The sequence below is a fragment of the Puma concolor genome, chromosome B3 (genome assembly GCF_028749965.1).
Source record: "Puma concolor isolate L17-30 chromosome B3, mPumCon1.1.hap2, whole genome shotgun sequence".
Taxonomy (NCBI): domain Eukaryota; kingdom Metazoa; phylum Chordata; class Mammalia; order Carnivora; family Felidae; genus Puma; species Puma concolor.
Genome location: NC_141672.1, coordinates 134461112 through 134479593, shown reverse-complemented (window position 1 = coordinate 134479593; position 18482 = coordinate 134461112). Strand labels below are relative to the sequence as shown.

At 50.5% G+C, this 18482-nt stretch overlaps 2 protein-coding genes across 4 annotated transcripts in view; one reads left to right on the top strand and one right to left on the bottom strand.

The window, feature by feature from the left end:
* Positions 1-5842, bottom strand: part of LOC147580394 (uncharacterized) — a 119762-nt gene extending 113920 nt beyond the window's left edge. The window contains exon 1 of the mRNA XM_086711457.1: positions 2315-5842. Within this exon, the coding sequence (XP_086567583.1) occupies positions 2315-2451 (137 nt within the window). The 5' untranslated portion in view covers positions 2452-5842. The remainder of the gene's footprint in view (positions 1-2314) is intronic.
* Positions 902-15801, top strand: NR2F2 (nuclear receptor subfamily 2 group F member 2). 3 transcript variants are annotated; one of them, XM_086711455.1, is made up of 3 exons: positions 902-1702; positions 9561-10088; positions 12903-15801. In XM_086711455.1, exons 1-3 carry the CDS (start codon positions 1660-1662, stop codon positions 13175-13177), a joined length of 846 nt encoding a protein of 281 aa, XP_086567581.1. In that variant the 5' UTR covers positions 902-1659; the 3' UTR covers positions 13178-15801. The 3 variants fall into 3 exon arrangements, with proteins under 3 accessions (XP_086567581.1, XP_086567580.1, XP_086567582.1); XM_086711454.1 differs by lacking the exon at positions 902-1702 and adding an exon at positions 7532-7973; XM_086711456.1 differs by lacking the exon at positions 902-1702 and adding an exon at positions 9273-9396.
* The last annotated feature ends 2681 nt before the right edge of the window (positions 15802-18482 follow it).

The window sequence follows — 18482 nt, the reverse complement described above, 5'->3', positions numbered from 1 at the left end:
AGGAGAGGCTGGGCAGTGATCACCTTCACCTGCCCTGAGCCCAGCCCCCCCCCATCTCCTCCCGTTCAACTATCCCCCCCCCCACCTTCTGCCGGGGGTTAAAGGGGGCGGGGGCGGAAGGGAGGGGGCACCCCCTGAGTTACACAAGTGGCCTCCTTCTACAAGAGAATGAGTTCACCACCTCCCCAGAGAAACCTCACCATCCATCCACTCGATATAACTGATGAGACAAACCACAAGGAAAAACTTCTGTAGCCCATATTTATGGTATTAATGAATAGTTAAAAAAAGATTTACACTTCTTATGATCAATATTCTGAGTTATTTCCCTCAAAGTATATAATTACAGTGTCTTCAGAGTTTTCATCATTGTTTGAGGTGGCAAAACCATTTGTAATTTTCATTAGCCAGTAAACATGTAATTAACATTCAGCACTGTGTTTAACTTAATTCCTGTTTAAGACAAGGACAAGAAGCAGCCGAAGAGCGTTAGTTCCATTTGTCAAGTCTGACATACATCTTACCATAACAGTTTCCTAAAATAAAAGATCCGTGTTTCCCCATTATTCTTCTCTTAAAACAAAACAAAACAAAAAAATCCATTAGTTAAAACTGTATTAAACTGCAAGAGGCAGCATAGTTTTTCCTCAATTTTCTCTAGTTACTGTATTCCTGCTTCCTTTTTCCATTTGGGAGGGTGGGTGGAGGGAGGGGGTTAATTAAGCATTCATTATTTGAAGGCTTGAAATTGGGAACCCCTCCCCCCCAAAAGAAATAGGTTTCCTCCTCAGGAAAGTTCTAGAATGGGGACTGGAAAAGGGGGGCACGGCTCTGCAGGGGAGTGGGAAAAATCACTTGGGGGGACATGAGTTAAAAGTAGAAAATGAGGATTCCAACGGATTCCTAGGAAAAATGTTGCCCTCCTGCTTCAAGTTCTATCTTTGATCCAGGGTGAGGGGAGCCTGTCTGCCAGTCTGCTAGGAGGCTGCTTTTTCCCCCTCCTCTCCCACCTCTGTTTTTTTCCAACTTGCTTTAGGATTAGCCTCCATCCCTCTCGACCCCAAACAGTGGAATTTGGCTGTGCCTCGGGTCGTCTTGCTTTGCAATATCGCCTATAGTTGCTGGCGGTTTTCCGCCGAGGCTGAGCCGTTTGCTCCAGCCTCCGACTAAACTCATTAAGTTGGGAGATTTTTTTCAATTGGACGGGTGTTTTTAAAGTCTCGTCTTTCCAGCCCCAAACAAGGTGTAACAACGCACTCTTCCTTCTAAGGAATGAGATGAGAGACAAGGATCACTCCAGACATCTCCTACCTACGGTTTGGGGTTTTTTTTCTTAAAGGCGAGGCTCGCATTCCTCAGCAGCTATGTACAAAGCTCCCTGAAACCTCGTCTCTCTAAAGTTAGTGTGCAGGGCTTTCCAAGGCTGAGAACGCCTAATACATGGGGAAGCACTTCCTTGAGGTGGAAGGTCTCTCCCTTCACCTTTCCTCTTTTTCCCTGCAGGCTAGTGCCTACTTTTTATCAGTTTGCACAATCGCTTAGATAAACACCGAGGAGGAGATTCTCTTTAATTATCAAAGACACATCTTTTCAGGGGGCCAACAAAGCGTTTATTTCACCCGCCAAACTAAAGGAGAGTTATTCCAGTTTAGAAGGAAGATGCAAGCGGTTTGGGACCTTGAACAAGGCAAATATGGTTTTGGTATGTTTACTTACAGTATTTTTTCTCTCTCTCTCTCTCCTTTCTCACTTTTCTCCTTGTGCTGTGTGGGGCTGGGGGTGACTTGGGGCTTTTCAAAAAATCGGTTTGCTAACGTGTCTGAAATGCCTAGGACTGTGGTTTCAGGGGTTTGGGGAGGGGGGGGGACAGTCAATTCAATGCATTGCCATATTTTATTACATGTGTGTGATAGGGGAGGTGGTGGAGGGGGGAAGAGGGGGGGAAAATACAATTGCAAAGCTGCCAAAATATGATTAAACCGAAGCGTAAAGACTGCCGTGCCTCCCCATCTCCTCGTCCTGTCTCCTCAAACTCCTTTCCTTCCAGAGAGCAAACTAAAAAAGCCAGTCCTATAAGCGTGTTTTTCCAAGCAACAGACGACTCGGTTTTCTAGCAAAGGAGCTGCGAGGCTCGCTCTAAGTATCAGCATTTACTGTTCGATTTGCCTCTGCGCTTCATTTTGCAACCTTGTGCAACTGACAGCCAGCCAGGCAGGGAGGGAGGCAAGTCCTGCCCGGCGCCCTCGGCCGCGGCTCGGGGAGGCAAGCGCTCGGTTAAAGCTAGGAGGAGAATCGCAACGAGAAGGGTACTCACCATCGGGCGGGGTGGCGGAACTGGCGTGCGGATTTCAGGCAAACGTTTACCTTTTGGCTGTCTATTGCAACCGCGTCGGGCTGACTTAAGAAGCAATTCTGTGCTCTGTCCAGAACATTCAAGGAACGGTTCCTCATTTTTAAAAAGCCAGCGAGAGAGACGACAGAGACAGAGAAAGAAAAAGAGAGGAGGGGGTGAGGGGGACGCACATAAACCCAGTTCAGGGAGGGAAAAAAAAAAAAAAAAAAAAAAAAAGAAGAAGATCACCTCTCCCCGCCAGTGACTCGGGAAACGCAGCGGTGGCGAGATCCGAGTCCGGTCCAACCAAGCTAGAGCCAATTAATTTTAAATCCTGAAGAATTATTCAGATTAAAATGTACAGAAGTTTCATTCTCGTATGCCTACGTGAGCTCCAAGTCGTTTCCCTTTAAGAGCTCCTTTTCTTTTAAAGTTGAATTTTAGGCAGCGAGGACTCTTACACTAGGGGGCAGACAGATACTGTACTTGCTCCAATGTTAAGCAATTTTTTCCCTCCCAGCATATGCTCTGATTTAGCACTGTAAATTTTTCAGAGGACCCAACTCTGACAGCCCCTGGTGATTTTCAAAGTACCACAAGCCAGTGGTTAAAAATTGCATTGACTTGGAAGTTCAGAGGGACACAATGGAAACCCCTTTCCCTATTCATGGAGCTCCAGTGTGGTGGAAGAGAAAAAACACACACGAACTAGATTGAGGGAAAGGAGGAATTCAATGAATCCTGGTGGACAGAACTGGTTTCTACTGAGTTCAGAGTTAAACTCGGCATTTGCTGGGGTCTGTATTCATATTGTGATTTCATTTGGGGAGAATGACAGCCGTCAGGCCACTTGCTGCAAGAAAATCATATTCCTGGGTGGGTTTGCTTTACTTTTTTTTTTTTTTTCCACCAGAGTAAAACAAATGTTTTTCCAACTTTCTCCAGCCAAATTAAAGCTTGCCATTCCCCTCATTAAAATAAATTTACATCTGCAATAAAAGACTGGGCTGGATTTTTTTTTTTTTTGAACAGTAACGACATATTGATATTTCTCTTTTAGTCTTAGAGCTGTTTTATTCAAGGGAAATGAGCATCTCTGAAGAAGGCATTTGAAAATATTCTCCCCTCCTTTTTTTTTTTCTCAGTCTGCAGTCCTTTCTCTTCTTATATGCAGTAAAAATTAACTACAATTGATATGGTCATTTATTTATTGTTTTGAATTTCTAATAGCATCCCCATAACTGAATGAATCTAAAATACAGAGTGAAACACGTCTGACTTCATGGGAAGCCTGTGGTCGTGTGCTGTGGCAGGCTCCAGTTTTGTAGGAGATTGGGAAATTCTTCATTTTAAATCTAAGTCCATCTGAGCATACTTCAAACACCAAAAATCTCTAAGTGCCCTGTGGAAGCTGTTGCTTTTCAGAAATTTCCCACTGCATGTCTGTAAAAGGTGATCTTGCTATGGAAGTGTCTGCACTCAAGAGGCAAGATTAAGATTTCCCTACAATCAATTATTCTCTTCTATTAAATTGAGATGGGTATGTCCATTAGATTTCCTGTCTCATCCCAGCCCCACCACATCTCTGCTGAGATTGCCCCTAATCTACTGACATTTGTAGCATTAGGCAATCCCTTGAATCATAGGAGTTCAAAGGGGGGGGGGGGGGAACCTTTGAAATGATTTCTTTTCCATCCTCTGTCCTCTTTAAGAGAAAGTGATATTGTGTCTCTAATCAACCTGAAATTCTCAGCCTGCCTTCTCTGTGGCAATCTCATTGCACACCAGGTTTATGATAGCTCAGTGTCCACTGTAGTTGGTTTTTTTTTTTTTTTTTTTTTACAACTTTCAAATAATCCCAGCACCTGCAGCTTTAGTGAAATACGTGATTTCAGCGGAGAAAGGGTGAGGACTAAGAAGGTTTCAGCAAGGAAGTGTAAAGAGGGTTTCTCCTCTCCTAAAAACTAGCCCCTGTCTGCCTATATCTTCACTTAGTACCTACCTTGTATTCTGCCTGTGGGTAAAGGGTATTTATTGAATGCAAAGAGCACACACCAGCACAGGTCAATCGTATGTGTGGTCTATGGTTGGTTTTTTTTACACCTTTCATCTCGTCCATTTTTTGCACTATCAAGGATGCTTTCCTGGGGTCATTACTTTACTCTTCACATGTGTTCATGTTTCCTGAAACTCGGCGTGGTTGATGTAAAATATTTCAACTGTTCATAAACCTGGTTGGCTTCCAAGTTTACAGTTTTTCTTGGGGCAAAACGTGTGCGATGCTGTCAAAATTTTGTTTTCTAAACGTTGAACAATCATAATGAACTTCTCGTGATCAAACCGAAAGGTGCCTGCCCTGAAATGCAGTGTGTTCCGTGGGGCCAATTCTAGATGTGTGATGTTTAAAGCCAAACGCCCTGGAGTTCAGAGACACATCCATGTTGATGATTTTAGCACATTGAAGCAGACTGGCATAGGCTATTAAGTTGTTCTTATTGCAGTGAATCTCTTGAGGTGGCCTGTGGCTTGTGTGTGGTTCCTGTGAGTTGTGCTTGGTATTATTTCCAATCTGGAGCAGGATCGCTGGTCGTGTTTTAATGACTCAATGGATGCCTAAAAGGAACCTGAGGAACAATGAAGTTCGTCCTCAACTGTTCCATGAGCTAGAAGCATAGGCGCTGAAGTCTTTGTCTGTGTACATTGACAAATATGCATCTGATACATGTGCGCTTACATGTGTATACAGAGGGTATGCACAGGGGAGGCTAGGAGGCTGGGAGGTTGCCTCCGCTCGTCCATCAGCGGACAGAACGGTCTATTCACCTCTCTCCACGACTGGGTAGTGTGGCAGGACGTTGGCTTGTGAGTTAGCTATAACTAATGAGAGAGGATGAAGTTGAGGAAAATTGATTTTAATTGCGTCATGACAATGAGATGAAGTCTACTTGTGCTTCTCACCATCCGAGATGTTTCATTTGAGCAATTAAAATGTCAGGCCACATACCTGTGAAATGTTAACCCTGAAAGGAAAAGACAGATACCAAATGGCTTCTTTCTTTTTTCCCTCTAAAAAGGAAAAAAAATATATATATATATGTCTAACAAGCCACAAAACCAAGCAAGTGATCAGAGTTGCTTAAGAGAAGGGTCTACCGTCACCCGGATCTGACCAAATGTTGCGTTTGCAAAATGCCTCCAAGCTCGGTTCTCGGCACCTATCCTGCCCCCCACCCACTACCCCTCTGCAAAGAAACCGGGGAACTTTTCTCTTTCTCTGGCACTGGGGGCACAAAGATGCGCCGGGAGTCCCGGGTGGTGCGCGAGCGACGGATTTCGTGGCATCGCCAAGTTGCGGGAGGCGAAGTCCTCGATTCCATCCAAAGCCTCTCGCGGAGCCTTTAAGAGGCGTTGTGTGTGCGCGCCGCGCTCCTCTCCCCGCTGGGGCGGAAACCTCCGGTGCGGGGTGCGGAGAGCTCGGGGGCCGCGTGCCCGGGGCCGGCCCGGGCCCATCCCCCGCCCGGCGGTGGTGGCGGCGTGGCCGCCCCCTCCCCGCCCCCCTTGGCCCCCCGCGCGCCCCGCGCCGCGGCCGCGACGCCGCTCGCGCTAGGACCGGGCTGAGCCCGCGGCCGCCATGGCGGGGCCGCCGCGCTCCGGCCAATGACGACGAGGGGGCGGCGCGCGCGCGCCTGGCCAGGCCAACCCCGGCTGCTGCCTTATAAGGCGCGCCGTCACCATGGCAACGTGCGCTAAGTTGCAGCAGTCGTGTCAAAGTTCACTATATAGAGAGCTCAGTGAGCTGATCGCGGAGAAGCCACTTCTGCCAGCCCCGGCGCCTATAAATCGCATTCCCTCCCGCGCCCCCCTTTTTAGCATATTTGATCACTTTGATTCTCTGTTCTTTTCTCTCCGCGGTGTGTGTGTGCGTGCGCGCGTGTGTGTTTTCTTCTCCTCCTCCTCCTCTCCCCGAGTTGCCTCCTTTCTCCGGGTGCCGTGCTGCCTTTTTTTCCCTTCTTTCATTCTTTCTCTCCGTCTTTTTCTCCCCCCTCTGCGCACGAAGGATGTGCTTCTAGGTGGTGATCTGCCCTCCTCTCTCTCTTTTATCATTTCTCCCCCGCCGCCGGCGAGTTGACTCTTTCCCTATGTGTGTGAGGCGGCGGCGGCAGCAGCAGCAGCAGCGGCTCCGGCGGCGGCAGCAGCGGCAGCAGCGGCTTCAGCGGCGGCGGCGGCGCTAGACGCGGCGGCTCCGGGCCCGACCCGGCGGCTTCGGCGGCGGCGGCGGCGGCTCCGGCGGCGGCGGCGGCCCGGGCGGCCCGCAGGGAGCGGCGAGCGGCCTCCATCCGGCGAAAGCGGGCGGCGGCGGCCAGAGCGAGCGAGGCGCGCGCCGGGCGCCCGTGGCAGGCGGCGGCGGCGGCCCAGCGCCAGGACGACGCCGCGCAGCGCCCGACGCGGACCACTTTCATGCTGATTCCCCCGGACCCGGGCAGCGCTCCGGCCACTCCGCGGGCCGCCGGCCTCCGCCCCGGCCTGCCCGGCTCTCTGGGCGCGCCCGCGACCGGCGCCTCCGCTCTCCCAGTCCTCCTGATTTCGATGGCTTTCCTGAATGGCTGACTGTGGGCTGCCCTGGACTTGGCCCCCGGACAGTCGCCTCTCCTCCTCCTCCTCCTCCTCCTCTTCCTCCTCCTCTTCCTCCTCCTACTCCAACTCCTCGGCACACCAGCTCTGAGAGCGAGAGAGTGAACGAGAGAGGGAGGGAGAGAGTGAGAGCGAGCGAGATCTTTGGAGAGATTTTTTTTTTTTTTTTTTTTGCCTCCTACTTCTGTCTTGAAGCCAGACAATCGACTTGCAGCTCTCCCTCCCCTCCCTCTCTCTCCACGTTCTGCTCCCACTCTCTCTCCCCTGGCCCCTTCCCCTCCCCTCCGGGCCGAAAGCCCCCCGAAACCAACAAAGCTGAGCCGAGGGAAACAAACAAAACAAACACACCGGGCCAGACAAGCAATCGACAAAACTTTGCAAAAGCAGAAACAAAAAAGGAAAAACTAACCAACCTCAACCAACCAGCCCCCGAGCCACCCGGGGCGCCCTCCCGCGCCCTCTCGCACCCTCGCACACACAAAAGGCGGCGCGCCGGAGCCCGAGACCCGGGAGCCGCCGCCGCCCGCAGCCAGGGGAGCAGGAAGTCCGGACGCGGCCCCCATAGATATGGCAATGGTAGTCAGCACGTGGCGCGACCCCCAGGACGAGGTGCCCGGCTCGCAGGGCAGCCAGGCCTCGCAGGCGCCGCCTGTGCCCGGCCCGCCGCCCGGCGCCCCGCACACGCCACAGACGCCGGGCCAAGGGGGCCCGGCCAGCACGCCGGCCCAGACGGCGGCCGGTGGCCAGGGCGGCCCCGGCGGCCCCGGCGGCGACAAGCAGCAGCAGCAGCAGCACATCGAGTGCGTGGTGTGCGGGGACAAGTCGAGCGGCAAGCACTACGGCCAGTTCACGTGCGAGGGCTGCAAGAGCTTCTTCAAGCGCAGCGTGCGGAGGAACCTGAGCTACACGTGCCGCGCCAACCGGAACTGTCCCATCGACCAGCACCACCGCAACCAGTGCCAGTACTGCCGCCTCAAAAAGTGCCTCAAAGTGGGCATGAGACGGGAAGGTATCGGCCTCTCATTTCTCCCCCCCACCCTCGCCTGGGGTCCCGGGGCCCTGGGTGCGTTTGGCTAGCCTGCTCTGGGTAAGGACGCAGAAGCCCCAAGCTCTTCTCTTCGTATTGCAGCTGAAAGGGGTTTTATACTAGAAGCAAGTTCTGCACTGGAACCCAGACCCCCCAAATCCGCATGCTTTGGCCGACTGATTTCCTCCTCTACTTTCTCTTCGGGCTGTTTCATTTTCTTTGCATTGATTGCGAGTTCATTCGAGTTCGCCTTTCTGCGAGGGATGGGGTGTTGTCTGTTGTTGTTTTAAAAGCCTGGTTTACTTCTCCGTCTTTCCTCTCGATTTCTCCCTCTCTCCCCCTTGTTTTTCCTGCATGTTCAACATATGTCCCTCCTCCCCACCCCTTTCCCCAGCCCCCACCCTCTCAAAAAAAAAAAAAAACAACCTGAGATTGTACTTTTGTACAGGAGGTTCAAATTACAAATGGCAATTTTATGCACTTCGCCGTATTAACGCTGCCGCCCGGGCAGCGCTCATGTGACCCTCCGTGGATTAACATTCTGCTAAAAAAAAAAAAAATACCTCTGTTTTCTTTTTTCCTTTCACTTTTGAAAGGAGGAGAGCGCGATAGGAGTAGGGACGGGTGGGCGAGGGGCCCTCGGCGGCTGCTTTCGCTCTGCGCGAGTTGGGTCTTTGTGATATGAAATTCGCCGAGCGCCGCGAGCTGTGCTCGGCCAATGGCGCGCTCGGCGCCGGGCGCGGGCTCCGGGCTTGGGCGAGCGAACGCCGGGCTTTCTTTGTGTTTCTGCGAGAGCGACTCTCCCGGTCCGGCGTCAGATAACAGCCCGAGCCCGAGCCTCGCCAGCTTTCCCCGGCCGTCTCGGGCCCTACCCGGGCTGCGCCGGCGCCGGCCGCCTGCTCCCCGCCTCTCCCCGGCTTCCTCTCGCCTCGGCCGGCCTCTCTCTCCGCCCTCTCCCTCCGTCTCTCTTTCTTCGAGCACACTGATCAGGCTGCCGCCAGACCTCGGCTCTCTGCTCTTCTCTCACCGGGGGGCTCCCCGCCGGGCTGGGGCTGGGGCTGCCGGGTTGGGGGGAGAGTCGTGGCACGGTGGCCGCAGGCCGTCTGGGGTGAACCCTTGTGTCTTTTGCAAAAGCGTCTCACCCTCCCCCCCAGACTCGCCCCTCCCGCTCCCTCTCCTCCAATCAATAAGAAATATCAGCTGTTTAGCAGTAAAGAAGAAAGATGCCCCCAGAATGCTCCATCCCGCCCACAGTGCCGGGGACCCCGAGGCAAAGCGGCCAGTTCTGGGTCCTCGGCGGCCCAGCCCCGAGCGGGCCTCGGAGGCAAGTGTGCCGCTCTGGCCGCCAGAGCTTGCCTGGGTGGTGGCTTGAGTGGAGTGCTGCCGGGCTCCCGGCGACTTCCAGGTCTGTGGCCCTGGCGCGCTGGCGAGAGGGGCAGGCCTGCCTGTTCGGGCGCGGTGCGGGCTCTGGGTCAGGCGGGGGTCGGGCTGGGGCAGACCCTGCCGGGGGAGCTGGGCGACCGACGAGGCTGGTCATTAACGGCGGGGTGTCTCCTTTCCTCCCCGCAGCGGTGCAGAGGGGCAGGATGCCGCCCACCCAGCCAACCCACGGGCAGTTTGCGCTGACCAACGGGGACCCTCTCAACTGCCACTCGTACCTGTCCGGATATATTTCTCTGCTGCTGCGCGCCGAGCCCTACCCCACGTCGCGCTTCGGCAGCCAGTGCATGCAGCCCAACAACATCATGGGCATCGAGAACATTTGCGAACTGGCCGCGCGGATGCTCTTCAGCGCCGTCGAGTGGGCCCGGAACATCCCCTTCTTCCCTGACCTGCAGATCACCGACCAGGTGGCCCTGCTTCGCCTCACCTGGAGCGAGCTGTTCGTGCTGAACGCGGCACAGTGCTCCATGCCTCTCCACGTCGCCCCGCTCCTGGCCGCCGCTGGCCTACACGCCTCACCCATGTCCGCCGACCGAGTGGTCGCCTTTATGGACCACATACGGATCTTCCAAGAGCAAGTGGAGAAGCTCAAAGCGCTGCACGTCGACTCCGCCGAGTACAGCTGTCTCAAGGCCATAGTCCTGTTCACCTCAGGTAGGAAGGAGCCCTGCCCTCTCATGCCCAAGGACTCCTAGCTCAGAGTTAGGGCCCAGAGAACTTGGGAGTCCCCAGAGTGAGCCCAGCCTCCCTTCGGAAAGGCCAAACTGTTGAGGGCAACCTGGAGTGGGGACTTTGTAGAGCTGCTGGGCCTCGCCAGGCCTGTCCTGGGGACAAGAGAGGAAGGCTGGGGCTTCGGGAAGGTCCCTTAGGGCACATGCTCTCAAAATGGGCCATGGGGAAGCCTCTCAAGCCTGCCAGACTGGCATGCGTGTTCCTGTGCCCTCCCTTGGCCCAGGCCTCCTGGGCTGGCTGGTGCTGTGCAGCCTCCTCTGCCCCGGGGCGCTCTCTCTGTCACCCTGACTGAGTCTCCAGGAGATGCCTCTGGGCCCTGCAGCTGTCCTGGCATCATCTCTGCAGGGGAAAAGTTTGCCCCTGCAGGGGAAAAGTTTGCCTGCTAACTCAGTGGGAGCTGGAGCTCCAGGCAAACCCAACCTGAGGGCAGCAGTTTGCAAAATCATATTCTTATTAAAACAATGCAGACTGCCAGGAGGGGAGGAAGGCTGTCAGGAAGGGGGCAAGAGGAAGAAAGGGGGCGTCATAACTGTCCAGGATGTCTGCAAGGGGTTGAAGACTCTGGCCTCTAGCTTGCTCTGGCCCGGGCAAACACTTCAGACAATTTTCAGACAACCCAAAACGTATGCCAACTTGGGCTGGGTACGAATGTTGCCAGAGATCTAACACCATCATTGACCGCGTTAGGAAATCGAATTCGTTTGTATGTAGTTTAACCTGTGTGAGTAATAGATCTAATATTAATTAACTCTTGAGGCCAAATGATTTGTGAAGGTGTCTGGCTTTCCACTTTGGGCCACACCTGAGCCTTTTGGCTGCCTCCAGGCTGAGTTCAGCACATCCCAGGTGGGGGGAAATCGCCCCCTGTCCATTCTCTTTCTGAGTTGTCAGCTGATCCCTTTGTCGTGGCTGAGAGGGGGGGGAAAGAGGTTCCCAATTAAGAATTACAAACATTTGGACGTTGGTGGGGCTTGGAACCTAGGAACTGCAGTTCTTCACAGCTTGTAACCAGGACACTCCGAGAGCTGGGTAGTCCTCGTGGCACACAAAAAGATTCACAGCCTCTCCCTTATTGTTTGAAGGAAATCTGGGGACCCAAGTCATTAGCTCAATCGATTGCAGGTTCTGAGTCCTTAACCCACTGTCTGTTATACGCTGCTGGTTTGTTTGTTTTTTTTAACACATAACCTCCCCCCACAGCCACCCCAAATTCTGCCTTTGAAAGTCCTTAGGTAATCAATTAAAGGGCAGTGTCTGGGCAAGGAAGAGCTGTATAGGGAGGCTTGGATCTGGAGTATTCTTCTCAGGGGAACTGTCATAACTAGAACATTTGCCTGATGCAAATGTACAGGCAGGATATCCCCCTAACCCCATAGCCCCCTTCACCCCCAGCCCACAACCCTCCACCCAGCCAACGATCCCAGACGACGGGGGGTGTTGTTAATTTCTCCATGTCATTGTTAGCTCTTAGCCTTACCCTTGGTCTCTTCAAGGAAAGAAATGCCTGATACTGTCGTAAGAGTTTAATTTATTACTATTTGCAAAATGCAGAGGCCTGTGTGGAGAATGCAGATCGCCTCACAAAGAGATAAAGGTCCCTCTTATCTGATTCGTAGGGAGACACACAGTGTACCCATGCAAAGGGAGGGAGTCCAACGCAGACAGATCTTTTAATTCCTGACCACAGACACCTATGCATTCTTTACATGCAAGAGTCCCTGGATACACACATGAGGAAATTACATGTGTCTTCTGGTTCTGGGGGCTGGAGGTAGTGGCGGCGGTTTTCAAATATCTGTTTTAAGGATTCACAGTATGCATGTGTTAGCCCCAAGTCTTGTCTGGGGCGCCCAAAAAGGTCAGGTCACAACCTGCGCCGCCCTTCACTGAGAAGCCTCTCATTTCAAAGGCATTTATTGTATTTTCACATATCCCAAAGAGAAAAGTGTTTTCCTGAAGATAACAGGGAGGGGTTTCTTCTGGGAGGGAACTGGGTTTTTAAATAAATAAATAAATAAATAAATAAATAAATAAATAAAGGGGGGTAGGAGAAAAAGGGAGAGAGAAGAAAAGGGGGGAAAAGAAACAGCTCAAATGAACAGAGAGATCACAGTTTGCATGGCTGCCCTTCAATAGGGCTAAACTGACAAGATCAGTTTTAAAGGGCCACTTAAATCAGTTTCAAAGACTGGAGAAAAATGAGTCGCCCTCTTTGGGGGAGAATCTGAGGCTGGGTCGTGGACGCCATTACTAGAGGCTGGGCCAGGTTGTGGCCCTCCTCTCCCACCACCACCCCCCCCCCAATATATAATTATAAGCCAAACTCTTATTTACAGAGGAGGAGGGGGAGGAGCACTGGCAGTTTTGGTTTCATCTGTTTGTCTGTCCGTCAACTGACTTGAGCCAGATTCACCCAGTGCACTTTGCTTGGGCCTCCCAGGGACCAAGCCTGAGTTCTGGTGGCGTGAAAGCCTGCGGTGCACTGAGCTGTGTTTTACTTTAAAGCAAATACCCCCAGGACCATCTCGTGCTCTCCAACCCACCCCCCCCCCCCTCCATCCAAGTTTTCAGTATACTGGCATTTGCTCCAACTCCGGTTGGGGCAGTTTGACAAAGCACTGCACACACACCTCATGTGACCCATTTCAAACCTCTTAATCTGATGACTGAATCCTTCTTCTTCTCCTCCTTCTCCTCCTTCTTTTTTTTTTTTTTTTTTTTTAAACTTTCTTCCAGATGCCTGTGGTCTCTCTGATGTAGCCCATGTGGAAAGCTTGCAGGAAAAGTCCCAGTGTGCTTTGGAAGAGTACGTTAGGAGCCAGTACCCCAACCAACCAACGCGATTCGGAAAGCTTTTGCTTCGCCTCCCTTCCCTCCGCACGGTCTCCTCCTCAGTCATAGAGCAATTGTTTTTCGTCCGTTTGGTAGGTAAAACCCCCATCGAAACCCTCATCCGGGATATGTTACTGTCCGGCAGCAGTTTTAACTGGCCCTATATGGCAATTCAATAAATAAGAAATCAAAATAAGAAGGGGGAGTGAAACAGAGAGAAAGAAAAGGCAAAAGACTGGTTTGTTTGCTTAAATTCCTTCTGTTAAGAAAGGATATAAAAGGATGTTACAAGTTTGCTAAACGAAGAGAGGGGAAGAATTTAATGGACTGTGAATTTCAAAAAAAAAAAAAGACTGTCAAATGAACTTTTACAGAATGCATTAAAAAAAAAAAACTCCTGTGTCGGTCAGAACAACTTGCTACTTATCATTTTTGTATAAAAAGGAAATTAGTCTTTTTCTTTTTTTGGTAAATTTTTGAAAAATATTGCTAAAAGTGCATTTAAGGAGATTGGGAGAAAATTAGCAGAATGGAGAAAGTAAGTCTTTTTTTTTTTTTCCAAATTATTAATTGTCCTGTGTCTATGTACCTCTAGCTGTTCTTTTTTGTACTTTTCTGGTTCCAAACCAGTTTATTCTGTGGTTCTATAATAAGTTTTGATATAATCTTGGCTTCTTAAAAACTGTGTATCCTTAAAATATATGTTCTGCAAGAATTAAAACTGAGTCCATGAAAATACCATAGGAAGACATAAAACTTTAAAAGGCAACTCAAAGGTGATGGAAACGCACTTACAAGTGGTGACCAAAAATTTTAGGTGAAGTTGAGCACTCTTTAATTTGAGAACTGGAGGAACCACACACAACACTTAACTTCCCCTACCCTGCCCCCCCCCCAAAAAAAAGACACCATGACAAACCTAGCTTTTTAAAAATATTTTAAGAAAGAGAATGAACTGTGGAATTTATTGGCAGCCAAGGAATGTGTCCAAGACACGTGCTGAGGTTTTGAATAAAAAGTGAACTTTTGTAATTTGAATTGGGTCCCGCTTAGTTCTTGAATTGTTATGAAAATCCTATATCTGTTTGTATATTTGCAAACCCTTTGTATTATAATTGTTGATATTTTCCCTTTTTAAAAAATACCATTGAAATCAGCATGACAAAATAACACTGTTGGCACTTATAGGTAACGTGATTGATTCAGTATCTTAGAGTTTACAGTTTGTGTTTTAAAAAAAAACTGAAGGTTTTTTTTTTTTAAGTGCAACATTTCTGTATACTGTAAAAGTTATAATAACTGAACTGTTTGGTCGAGTCTTTGTGTGTTATATTCCAAGGAAAATTGAAAGTATTCAGAAATTAAAATATTATTTGATATCTGAAATCTGTTTGGCTGTCCCCACTCACTGTCTTTCCATCGAGAAGAGCCCCTGTGAGCTCTCGCTGAGCCGGGCTGGGGGCTTTCATGTGTTTACTCCCCTCAGTTTGTTCAAAGGTGGACTAGTGAGTGTATTTATTTGCCTGTTTAATTTGGGTGTGTGGGGCGGGGGAGAAGCTGAAGTTAATGGTTTATCTATGGTTTAGGAAGTGCCATACTGATATAGTAAACCACCCCCATTCACCTAATCCTCCTTTTAATTAAAAATGGATTTTCCAGGAAAAAAAAAAAAGGCCCTTATATTTGTCACACTTAAGTGCCTGCTTAGGGAAGGTATTGTGGAAAGTATTAGAAATCTTGAGATCAGTATCTATTTTATGATCAGAAAAAAATACTGTTTTGTACATTTCTGACAGTTCAGCAAAAGACAGTTCTAGCAAGCTAATCACAGCATTGTAAATAGAGGGCAGTTGTTTGCAGTGAGTTTTTCCTTAAGTAGGTGTGATTTTTTAAAAATACTCTGTGGTTCTCATCTAGCTTGGTTGTTGAGAGGATTTCAAATTCAGTGATATAGCTTATAGTGCTGAAGGGTCTGTTGTTAGTGTATATATGATAACTTGCCGCTGGCCTGTCTTTCCCCTCCCCCCCTTTACGTTCATTCTGTGAGAGCATGACCACAGGTCAAGGGAGTCTTTTCCACTGGAGTTATGTACATAAAAACACATCGACATTTTGACATTTCGGATTGTGTAGATACAATCTGTACTGCTCTTGGGATCCTTTGTCCTTAGAAGCCAAATTAAGAAAAAGAAGAGAAAGAAAGAAGGAAGGAAACTTTACAGGGTGTGCTGATTTGGAAGTAGTAACTATTTTGTTTTGGAGGTTTTTTATTTTTTCCTCTTTCTCTTTTCCTGGTTTGGAGGAAGCTCAGTGTGTGGGAGCTTGCAATTTTGTTCTTATTGAGGCTTTCCAGCACCACCCCCCACCATACTTCCCCATGTTGTGGTTCAATTTTAAAAGCGGGTGGGTAGGGCAGGTGGAAGAAAGGGGATCATTTTGTAAAGTGTATTAAACTTTGATACTCAGTTCCAGTCAATACATGTAGACCAGAAAAATCTGTCTGATGTGTGCATTTGAGCAGAGTTCTCCAGCTGACCCTCAGCTTCTTTCTGTAGATATATACATCCAGAAATACAAGTACATACTTAGGGCAGAATATCGCTGACCTTTTTAGTTCCAGGTTTGTCGGTTGCTGTTTATTTTCTCCTCTTGCAAGTGCTATCCATGTGAGTGTGTGAAGTTTCTCTAATAAGTAAAACACAGGCCCTTTTCCTTGTTTGTTTTGTGTTAGTTTATTGTAAACAGCCATTTGTTGTAAATTATTATTGGCATTAAATTATAATTTATGATTTTCAAAGCAAAAGCCAGTCCCTGTTTTATTATGCTTTAAGCATGTGTTCTAGTCATTGGAAATCTCTCTCTCACTCTAAGTTTCAGCAAGGAGCTTGGGGGTCTGCGAGGCAGAAAAACAGGACCCAAAATTTTTCAAACGGGTTAAAACAAAACCCCTTGTATATGTTTAGAGTGGCCGGAGGAGGATCTGTTTAGAGTCTTGAGTTTGGTTTAAGTTTATTGCATTTAAAGAAAGTTTTTCTTTTCACGCTGAGTTAGAACAAAAGATCTTTGCTGCAACTGAACTGGACAAAAGACGAGGGCTGGGACCCAGCGAGTGCGTTCTGTGTGAAATTGACGAGATCTTTAAAAAAGCTGCTAAACATGGCGACTCTTTCCCTTTAAGTGTCTCTTTTTCCTTGCTGGTTTCTTTTTTCTTTTTTCTTTTTTTTTTTTCTCCTCCATCTGATCTGAGCTCGCTTTATTTCTTTTCCCAACCCGCTCCCCCTCCTCCTCTTGGCGCTCGGGGGTGTGAGAGAACCCAGTTAGACGCGAAATGCAACAATAGTCCGAGGAGAGAGAGAGGGGCGATCGCTGCTTCTCGCCACTTTCAAACAAACCTGGGGGAAAGACTGAGCTGGGGGTGGTGGTGGGAGGCGGGAGGCGGGGGGGGGGGGGGGGGGGGGGGCGGGAGGATCGTAGCCCGTTCGCTCGGCTCGCGGTCGCCCTGCCTCGGCCTTGCAGCGTTAGTTCTCTCTCTGGGCCGCGAGGGGCTGGGGCTCAAAGTTAGCGGGCGATGTCCGGGGCTGGTTCCGCGGAGACGCCTGGGTTCGCATCCGGCCGGCGTGCAGGGACTGGGGCCTGGAGTTGGCAGCAGCTGCGGAAAAGTGCCTGCCCCCCCCCAGCCCCCGCCCCCCACTTACGTGCGGCGGAATTCCGCCAGCGCCCCGGGAAAGTCCGGGGTGCCGGGCGCGCGGAGCTGCACTCCCTGGATGTGCACGAAGCGGCGGCAGGCGGGGGACGGGGGCGGGGGCGGGGGGCGGTCAGGGGGAGCTCGAGCGTGTGAAACTCTGCCTCGAAGCTCGCTTTTGACTTGGTCCTATGAGCTGAGCCAACATGGCGTCTCCCATTGCACCGCGAGCGCCGGGCTGCCAGGCACGGCAGGGCCGGGTAATAGAAAACACATTGGTTACCAAAAAAGAAAAAAAAAAAAAAAAAAAAAGAGGTGGGGGGGGCGACCAAAGACCATTGCATCTGCAGGCAGAAAACCCTCTTTTAAACTCTTGCTGGCGAGTGAGTGCGGCCCTCGATTGTTCTGTAATTAGAGCAGCAGAATTCGTGGGGGAAAGATTGGTAACGCAGTGTCCCCTTCTCCCTTCGCTCCCCTCCCCCCTTGTAATTAGAGTTTATTTCATGTCTCCCCTCCCAACAAGAGCCAAATTAGAAAAAGCAAAAGTCTCTTATCCTCAAAGCATCTTAAATGTCTGAATGGTATAGGGGGAGGGGAGAGGCCAGTATTTACAGACCTGGTCAGCGCTCGCGCTCATTAATGCAGGGGCTGCGCCGGGGTTTGTGCGGGCCGGGTCCAGCTGGGGGTGGAGGCTGGGCTGCGAACCCCGCCAGGCGTGGGCAGAACTTGCTGCTTGCCTGTCAAAGTTACAGCAAAGGTGGCTTTCCGGGCGGAGGGCTGACTTGGGGGCGCGCAGCGGCGGAGGGCGGGTTCCGGGCGGGTGGTCGCAGGCCCAAGAAATGTGTGAGCCTGCGTGGACGGCGCCCCTGGCAGGAGCGCGCCTGCAGCTGAAGATCCCCTTTCTTTAATAGGTTTGAGCGGGCGAGGCCGGCCGTGGGACAGATTTGGCCTCCCAGAGAGGGTCTTCAGAGGGCCTCTGGAGAGACAGTGGATTGGCCCGGGCTGAGCTCTCAGCGGATGGGGGAATCGCCCCTTACGTCCAATGCCAGCCCCTGCCCGGGCCTGGAGACCCCTACCCTCAGCTGCCTGGGAGGGAAGCGAGGTACTCTGTGAATTCCGGGCCTCGTCAAGATTTATTGAAGTTGGGTTTTAAAAACGTGCTTCAGATGATTTTTCCCATTTTCTCAGATTTCAAAGGCTCCCTGCAGTGCGGCTGCCTAATTAATGGTGAAATTCAACTAAATCTAATTATGCAGTAATTTTAAAGCAGTTAGTGCTGGGCGTTGGTTTGTAATAGGACCCCAGTTTTTTAAAGTTTGCTTACTGTGTTGGTTTAGGGGAAAGCCATCTTTTGTATGGCAAAGAAAGACAGGGAAATAGTTTTGCTGCACAAAACCAGAGGGCTGAGGACCGCCCCCACCCCCTCACCTCTGTCCCCATCCCCGTGTCTGCCTCCTGTCCCTTCTTCTCTCTCTCCGTTTTGCCCTCTCTCAGCTCAAGCTCAAAAGCTGAGCGAGGTGCTCACCCAGCAGAGAGCCCCGTTTTCATAGCCAAATGGGAATGAGACAATTTTTCATAAGGAGACACAAAGGGGCTTCGTATCTGCCCTCCTGGACCCATCTGTAAGTGCCCGAAAACAGGGAAGGGACTCTCATCTTCTCTAATAGAGAACAGATTTCCTCCCCTTCACATCCATTGTCATTAAGGCGAAAAGCTGACTCTTGGAGTTATAAATCTTATCGTCCTTCTGATAACACACTTGTAATAAGTTAGCGTCCTATTCAAAGTGAATTGTAAAACTG

Coding starts and splice junctions, on each gene's coding strand:
- NR2F2 (XM_086711454.1), top strand. CDS start 7,532: ATGGCAATGGTAGTCAGCACGTGGCGCGACCCCCAGGACGAGGTGCCC. Junction 7,974..9,560: donor AGTGGGCATGAGACGGGAAG/GTATCGGCCTCT, acceptor TCCTCCCCGCAG/CGGTGCAGAGGGGCAGGATG. Junction 10,089..12,902: donor CATAGTCCTGTTCACCTCAG/GTAGGAAGGAGC, acceptor ACTTTCTTCCAG/ATGCCTGTGGTCTCTCTGAT.